This window comes from Neolamprologus multifasciatus, chromosome 18, assembly GCF_963576455.1.
Source record: "Neolamprologus multifasciatus chromosome 18, fNeoMul1.2, whole genome shotgun sequence".
In the NCBI taxonomy this organism is placed as follows: Eukaryota; Metazoa; Chordata; class Actinopteri; order Cichliformes; family Cichlidae; genus Neolamprologus; species Neolamprologus multifasciatus.
Genome location: NC_140456.1, coordinates 32,702,334 through 32,711,406, shown reverse-complemented (window position 1 = coordinate 32,711,406; position 9,073 = coordinate 32,702,334). Strand labels below are relative to the sequence as shown.

The 9,073-nt window shown below is 39.8% G+C and overlaps 1 protein-coding gene across 10 annotated transcripts in view; it reads right to left on the bottom strand.

Annotated features, from left to right (window-relative positions):
- Positions 1–9,073, bottom strand: part of astn1 (astrotactin 1) — a 587,946-nt gene that overhangs the window by 453,156 nt on the left and 125,717 nt on the right. For all 10 annotated transcript variants that reach the window (XM_085141198.1, XM_085141199.1, XM_085141203.1 and 7 more), the window contains exon 2: positions 6,918–7,099. In XM_085141198.1, the coding sequence (XP_084997324.1) occupies positions 6,918–7,099 (182 nt within the window). The remainder of the gene's footprint in view (positions 1–6,917; positions 7,100–9,073) is intronic.

Sequence of the window (9,073 nt, the reverse complement as noted above, 5' to 3'; positions counted from 1 at the left end):
GCTTCTGGGTCCAGTTTGTGTACTGAACTTCGGTTCATGGCAAGAAATAGTTGGCCATCCTAATACTCCTTCCAGTTTAGATTCAGGAGACAGACACTATCTCTACTTTTAAGATTAGGCTTCAAACTTTCATTTTTGCTAAAGCATATAGTTAGGGCTGGACCAGGTGACCCTGAATCCTCCCTTAGTTATGCTGCAATAGACGTAGGCTGCCGGGGGATTCCCATGATGCATTGAGTTTTTCCTTTCCAGTCACCTTTCTCACTCACTATGTATTAATAGACTTCTCTGTATTGAATCATATCTGTTATTAACCTCTGTCTCTCTTCCACAGCATGTCTTTATCCTGTCTTCCTTCTCTCACCCCAACCGGTCGCAGCAGATGGCCCCGCCCCTCCCTGAGCCTGGTTCTGCCGGAGGTTTCTTCCTGTTAAAAGGGAGTTTTTCCATCCCACTGTCGCCAAAGTGCTGCTCATAGGGGGTCATATGATTGTTGGGTTTTTCTCTGTATCTATAAAGCGCCTTGAGGCGACTTTTGTTGTGATTTGGCGCTATATAAATAAAATTAAATTGAATTAATACTGATAATAATGTAAGCATGAAAAATGTCCACCGGAGAGCCTATTTCAGTCAGACCCAAACAAAGGTTTAGCCTGAGTCGCTGCTGCCATTAACATAGAGCTCTGACACTCTGAATCTAATAAAAACCTCCTAATAACTTCAAAGAAAACGTGTTCCTCGAGGCCTTCGACACAGGTGAGGTAAACAAAATCTGTCCACACCTGCTGACCATCCAGCAGAACTAACCTCGTCAGTAACCTTCCCAACGATTTGCTTCTATCTGTGAAAGAAAACAAATTAATTCCACTTTATCTCATTACTAATTAACTTTTTGTCTTGATTTCTCCATTTTTTTTCAGGCAGCACTATGATGCTTGCTCAAATTAAAAAGTTGTGTTATGGCCTCTGAGGAAAAACAATAGAGCCAAGAGAAAAACATCAAATCTAACCTCTAAGCTTGAGAATATTAGGCATTTATACAATGTAATTGACTCAGTTTGTTCTGGATGATTCTGTGCTGTATGTGATGATTGGATTGATCCACTGAGGCCCTGTGGCAAAATAGCAGCTTATTAGAATTTGGAAATTAAAAAGGGAGAAATGTGTATGGCAATGATACACTGGAGCTTAAAAGTCTTGACACATAAAACAAACATGCCACATTAAACACATCTTTTTTTTAAATATATAGGCTATTTATTTGTCTCCATCTGAGTATCGCAGTTTACTTTGAAGCTGTCTGTGCCTGTAGGGTTCGAGCTGAAGTTGAGGACATGTGTTTGAACTGCCAGTGCCTCACCTGGTGTTGATACAGACATGCACAAGGTTAGTCATCTATTATGGATGACCAGCACACAGCCAGTGGAGGACACTGTGGTCACCTTGTTGGATGCGAATGCATGGGGAGACGCTTTGAACCCTCCATGAGGAAAACCTCCAACTTTAGAACACAGCGACTGAAAAATAAACCGGCTAAACTACTGAAAATTTGTTCGTGTTGTTCCACATAGTCAAAAATAATCCATGATATTATAGCTCACTTGGAGTCAGGGAAAAAAATGTTCCTGTGGCTTCAGGTCCCAACTTTGCTGCAGTCCATTGAACCCTATTGCCTTTTAGGATCAGACCCATAATAAGCCTGGCTTATCTTCAAGCTTTAAAATGATGGAGTCCCCCCCCAACAACCACCCCATCCTCCTTCTTAGGTATAAACGGTCTCACGGTGTGGTGTAGTGGCCAAGCAATGAACTGTGGCTAATTGGACATTCCTGGCTGATTTGACCTGGCTAAATTGTGCAGACCTGGGACTAATTTCAACTAATTTCATGAGTCTGGTAAAAAGATAGCACTGTGAGGCAAATATGAATTTTACAACCACAGGATACACTTTCTGCGGGCCTCTGCGGGAAAGATTTGAGACGCTTCCAAAGTTGATCTTGTATATACTTATTATGACATCATCAGTCTAAACTGTTGATTTTCTTTTACAACCTTGTTTGTCCACATGGAGATCAGACTTCAGGTCTGCAGTCATTAGACTGCAAAATTATGAATTTCAAAAACCTACATCGCCTTGTTATCAAGTTATCGCAATCACACAGCAAATTCAAAAGTGTTAAATGTTTTGGTGTTAGTAGTCTTAGAGTTAATTTTACTCTAAGTAGAGTCACATTCTTTTAATGTAACTCTGAGGTGTAAAATGATAGTAGTTAAAATCAAGTGTTAAAAATGAGTGTTTCTATGTCAAATCTGGAGGTGTTACAATGGAAACATTAACTCTTGACCTCTTAACTCTGAACTCCTACAGGGGCTATGACACCAATAGAGTAAATTCACAGACTCCGCCCCCAGCACCATAGGCTCCAATCGAAGCTGAAGTGAAGCCGTTTCAGAACATTTTGCTCTACATATTTGAGTTGTTTGCCATGCTTGGTAAGTCATTTTTTCAAAGATTGTTTCAATTATTATTATTAGCTTTTACTTCTGTGGCTCTTTGGAGTTGAGACAAAGCTGTGTGAAAGGCATTAGCCATGTTGCTCGCTGATAGCATAATATTCTGTTTTAGCTAGCTGAAAGGTATTAGCCATGTTGCTCGCTGATAGCATAATATTCTGTTTTAGCTAGCTGAAAGGCATTAGACATGTTGCTCGGTGATAGCATAATATTCTGTTTTAGCTAGCTGAAAGGTATTAGCCATGTTGCTCGCTGATAGCATAATATTCTGTTTTAGCTAGCTGAAAGCCATTAGCCATGTTGCTCGCTGATAGCATAATATTCTGTTTTAGCTAGCTGAAAGGCATTAGCCATGTTGCTCGCTGATAGCATAATATTCTGTTTTAGCTAGCTGAAAGGCATTAGCCATGTTGCTCGCTGATAGCATAATATTCTGTTTTAGCTAGCTGAAAGGCATTAGCCATGTTGCTCGCTGATAGCATAATATTCTGTTTTAGCTAGCTGAAAGGCATTAGCCATGTTGCTCGCTGATAGCATAATATTCTGTTTTAGCTAGCTGAAAGGCATTAGCCATGTTGCTCGTTGATAGCATAATATTCTGTTTTAGCTAGTTGAAAGGTATTGTTTGCGGGCAAATACCACAGCCTTGAAAAAAAGCTTGCATGTGAATTTTCAGTCAAACCTTTGGTCAAATACACCTAAAACAATGTCTAGAATGTGAAATGTTCAATCTCCACATAGGATATGCTTGTGAAGATGGAATATGGGGGAGAGCAGAAGTGCGTTGAAGTTCCACAAAGTGATGAATGAAGGACATGCATATTGTATTGAAGGAATAAGTGATGAGAGTGCTGTTATTTGCATTTACCAGCTCACCTATGTCAGACCTTTTGATAAACAAAATTCTAATGAAAGTGAGAACATGTACACTGTTACATCTTTCAGAAAATGTTTTGAAATTATGGTGCACAGTTCAGAATAAATGTTTTTCAAAAACCATTGCGTCTTTTTAGTAAATGTTTATTTCCAAAAGAAATTTCTACTAGTTCAGAACAGTAAAATTCCCGCTTTTTAGGATTAATTAGAAGATAACTCTTACGTAGTTAAACTAAAATACTCTTTGAGAGTTAATATATAAACTCTTAACACCAAGTGTTAAATTATCAACTCCAGAGAGATTTGGTGTTTAACACTAAATCAGAGTTAACATATCAACTCTCCAAAACGAGTTAAATTAACACTCTCTGGTGTGGACCCATATAGACACTTTAATAGTGTTGAAATCAAATCTGACAGTGTTAATTTGAACATGCTGGATTTGCTGTAAGATTTTCAGAAACCCTGACCTTTAGGTCGAGGTCGCTGTGATTCGAACTCGAGATTTCTAGTAGATACACCCACGGTATCAAATTGAAACTCCTACGTCACTTCATTCTCGAGTTTTACAAGCCCGGGTGTCCACGCCCGCCCAGCAGGAGGACCACAATACCCCAACACTCTTTTACGGCCGAGGGGTAAAAAGCGAACAAGCACGTATGTATTATCTGCAGCTGGAAGGCACTATCTGAGGACGTCCCCCTACTCTCATAAACGTTTCTGTTTACACCTCTGTGAACCACATCAATCCAACAGGCTGACATGCCTCTTATTGATGGCACAGATATACTCATCTTACCAAGCGATACGGGTATTTGGAGTGTTCAATGTCACTCGATCCCAGCAACTGGTTTGGTAAGTCAAGCATTAAATGTGACACCAAGGTTGAGCTAAACTGTGAATCATTCTTCTTTTCATTGCTGCAGCCTCATTGCATCACCACAGCGTAGAATCGTTTCTAAACCGTTGGCTGTGATCTAATGAAAGTGTCTTTTTTGCTGCTTTTATTTAGACATCATCTGCTCTGCGTGCTGAGCGCTTCCAACCTGAGGTCTCCTGTGATATACAACAGGAGCAGGTCCAGTTACAGGTGTGCGGTTGAGCTAAAAACCTGTAAAGCAGCCTTCCCGGGATCTTTTCTGTATCCATAAGGAGCTGAACGAATGACACAGCTTTGGATTTATAGGTCGAGGCCTCCAGCCGGGTGGCAAGCTGCAGCGGGGCCCGGGCAGCACAGTGGCAACACCACTTCCATCTGTTTCCATGGTCTGCTCATATCTGCATGCTAATCCTTCTCTACCCACACCTTCATGGAAAAACACCCCGGTGGCAGCGCTGCCGCTGCAGCTCGTTCAGGATGAGGAATGAGCGGAGCGCGGAGCACAGAGACATGGACCTGAGGTTGATGGGATGTGAAATGCAGATAGAGCAGGGAGTAAAAATCTGAGATTAGTGGAAAATCAAAGGGGCAAGAAGCAGAACTGGCACCCTGGCTATCTAATTTCCACATAAAAATGCTGTCATCACCGAAGCCTGCGCACCTTGCAGATGGACTTGATGTTTGCTAATACATGTAAAACATGCAGAGGAAAGTCAAAGTCAGTTATCCGTCATTATATTAAGGTCTGAAGGTCAATGACATTCAGCGGGTGTTGAAGCACAGCTCCGTGGCTCCGTTCAGCAGATATAGCTGCTGGCAAAAGTCTTCTCAAGCTGACTAATCATTTGTGTATGCAGCTATAATATGCTTTCAATGTCTGAAAATACATATCATCCATCAAAGCACGATTGTAATGTCTTTGGGCTAGAAAAGGGCACTGGGAGTAGGTGTGGCATATCTAAGATCTAATAAATATACATTTCCTCAGGCAAGAAGAGGAAGCTGTGAGATCTAAGGATTCATTTCCTTCTCTGCCGACAGAGCAGATAAGGTTTGATACAGTGTAAGCATGCAAAAATCTATATTTTGCAAGTGAAATGTAGAATTTCATAAATATATGTTTATATAGCACTAAAATGGCTAACAGTAAATACCCTTTTTTCTTTATCATTAACCCTTTAAGACCTACCATAGAACCAAGTCCGCCAGAGCTCATATTATATTTTTACATGTTGTAGTGCCATTTTTGGGAGCATTTCAAGTTGCTATACATCAATACAACCATTATAGCCCAGTTTTTAATAATATGTATGCATTAAGTGCATAGTAATTACATAAATTGCCAAAAAGTGCAATAAACTACAAAAAAATTGAAAATCGTTTTTGCTTTTTTAACATATATTTCTAGTTAGAGAAATTTAAGAGGCTTATCCCTCAAAACTGTAAATATAAAAAAGTTGCACAAAATAGTTTCCCACCACAGGAAATTTATTTTGAGTGTCTTCATAGTTTTATTTTTGAAATACACCAATTTTTATATACTGCAGGAAAAACAAAAATAAACATTATACTGCAAATTTGCAAAAAAGCAGCATATGCATCAAAATAAACTATTTCCAGCAGTGCAATATGAGTCCTAAGCATCCCAGAAACGACACAGAAAGTCATAAAGTCAAACATAACTTTTAAAAACACCAGTATAGGCTCATGAGGCCCTGATGGTAAAAAGAACCTTAAAAATGACGTCACTTCCGGTTTCGGGACATGCAAAAGTTCGGCTGACGTCTATTCCAATGTAGGAAGTGTTATGAACAGCTGAACGGATCGGCAAAGCGTGGAATTTTATGTTTTTGTTCCTGCAAGCGCTTTTTATGCAGTTTTTGCAAAACTATATGTGGAAGGAAACTGTGACCGAGGACAAGCTGATGGCATAAGATGTAAGTACAACTCCTCCGGTTTCATATGCAAAAAAAATGATTGCGCTAGCTTACGTGGTTGCAGAGCTACTGGGATTTAAAAATAGTTACGCAAAACAGAGCGTGCCCGCTCCGACCGGCTTTAAAGGGTTAAAAGTCCACTTTGACCCCATCCATGCCTTTACAGTCATAAAACACATCCTTACCCTGGAGTGGATGCCATGCGCTTAATATATGTTTGATCTAAATAAATCTGGCAGGCATGTGACTGTGGTGGAGACTGAGATATCACATATATTGGGTCAAAAACCCCTCAACATACTACAGAGTGAACTGCAAGACAGAGGGGGGCTTGGGGGGGATTTGTTGCATGTAAAACAGTCGTCATACCGTGACAGAAATCTACAAGATTTGTCTGCTTTTTCAGAAAAGAAATATGCGGGTTGTGCTGTTTCATTTGGAAGCAAAAACAAAGAAATGTGCCATCTTATCAGGAAAAGACAGATCTCGGAGTAGTTTTGTTTCAGAGAAGAAGAAAAAATAGTGACGTCGTTTCATCAATTTGATCTCATGTCGGTTTTAATTAAAGAAAGAAAAAAAAATCTCCCACCGACATTTTTCATTTTGCTAAATTTTGCCCAATTAAAAAGTTCTTACATGTGTCAAAAGAAAATGAACAGCAATATAACAGCACTTTCCAGTTTGAGCTCTTTTTAGCACTGAGGAGTTACCATCACAGAGATGTGCAGGATGCGGAGCTCCTCCTTCGTAGAGACGTTGGCTGGATCCTCGGTCGGTTCTGGGAGGCTCAGGCTGCCGTCTTGGTGATGGATGTGGAAAAGCAGAGTGCCATTCTCCAGCCACTGCTGCCTCCAGCGCACTAGAGGGATGTCCTCCGAGTTCCCAGAGATCTCTTTAAAAACATAAGACAAACACGAGGGCACTCGGTTAGAAGCTTTCTGCTATTGCACATAAAATATTACCAGTATCTTGGAAGAGATCCATTTAAATTTGGACAGTTTACCAGCAAATGGCATCTTCTGATACTGGAAGGTTCAATCGTGCAGATATCAAATATGATAGAAAGTTAGCGAGTGAGCAGTCAAAGGCAGGTGCAGTTTTAACTACACAATAAAATAAAAACACACTACAAGTGTTCACTCAACTAACAAAATAAGACAGAAGGGACACATATTCAATTTAATTTATTTATAGCAGTCCTCCTCTGTCAACAGTCATGTCATGGCGCCTTATTTTGTAAGATAAAGATTCTACAATAATACAGAGAAAACCTCAACAACCAGACAGCCCACTACAATCAAGCACTTGGTGATAGCTGGAAGAAAAAACCCGATAAGTGTGTAACAGACAGGCCGGTCCATCGTGTCCATTTAACACTTTGCTTCTCCAAAACGTGAAATGTACACACATGCAGTACGATGCAGTAACAGCAAGGAAGATGTTTTATTTCAGGCCAAAATGAAAATAATCACAGACATTTTAACACATGTACATGTAGATACATATTAGCCACCTAGCTTAATAGTTTCTGGCGATTAAGGACTCTGGAATGCATTTTATACATTTTTTACTCAGTACCGACTTCATGCCTTTAAATATGTTATCTCACCCTGCCGGTAATGCAATTTCTGCATGCATGTACATTTCACACTTTGGAGAAACAAAGCGTAAAACGGACACGGTGGACCAGCGTGTCTGTTACGGGTTTTGCTGTGATGCTAAGTTGGAAGAAACCACCAGAAGATCCAGGCTCAGGGAGGGGCAGCTCCTTGTAAGCAAGGTTATTATCGTTAATAAAACTAACGAAATAACGAAAACTAGAAGTGAAAAAACATTTTCGTTAACGGAAATAAAAATAAAAACAAAAACAAAAAAAGGAAAACTAACTAAAACTATAATGAGTGTTCCCAAAACTAACTAAAATTAACTGAATTTATAGCAAAAATGTGTTTAGTTTTCATTGATGTGTGCGTGTCATACAAGAGTCAAGGGTGAAAATGAAGTTTAGTTTCCAGATTTTTTTCTTGCTGTGTCTCATTATGCCAGCAGGTGGCAGCACGTTAGTCGAGTCGTCTGTGTTGCTGCTCCGTCCACGCGCAGAATCATGTCAGGAAAAGTCGGGAGCCAGAGTTCAATTTGGGATTACTTTGAATATGACTGTGTTTTGGATAAAGCAAGTGTCTTGCAGTGGAAACAGACAAATAATGAGGGACATTTCTAAAGGGGAAAAAATCCCACAAACCTTAAAGTGCACTTGAAAAGCTCACACAAGAAGGCTAACCTAGCTTAGCTTGAGAAGGTAAGGGAGCACACTCAACCCTCATCCCCAGAAAACAGAAGCTAACCCCAGGCAAGGCAGCGTGATGAGACAACAGGACGGGGATATCTACACAACTGTGTGAGTCAATTACCTTCAAAAAGTTTATCAATTCACTTGAACCAAAATTACGAACACCCGGTGCTGCGAGAGTTAATAGTCTCATTGGGGCCAAGATATACATTTTATAGTTGCCTGGTATCAATGGTTGTTCATCTGCCTTTATTTATTTATTTAAAGAACCCATAGGTGGGAATGTGAGTTGTCTGTCTCTGCGTGTTAGCCCTGCGACAGACAGGCGACCTGTCCAGGGTGCAGTATGGTAGCTGGAATAGCAACATACCCAAGGATGAGCAGAAGAGAATGACTGATATGATGAAACTGGGATTTTGTTACACTTAATTATTGCAAACACAACTAAAACTATAACTGAAACTAATCAAAACTAAACTGAAACTAAGGATTTTCAAAAAAATTAAAACTAAACAAAACTAGCAAACAATTGGTAAAAACTAATTAAAACTGATATAAAATTGAAAATCTGAAGTC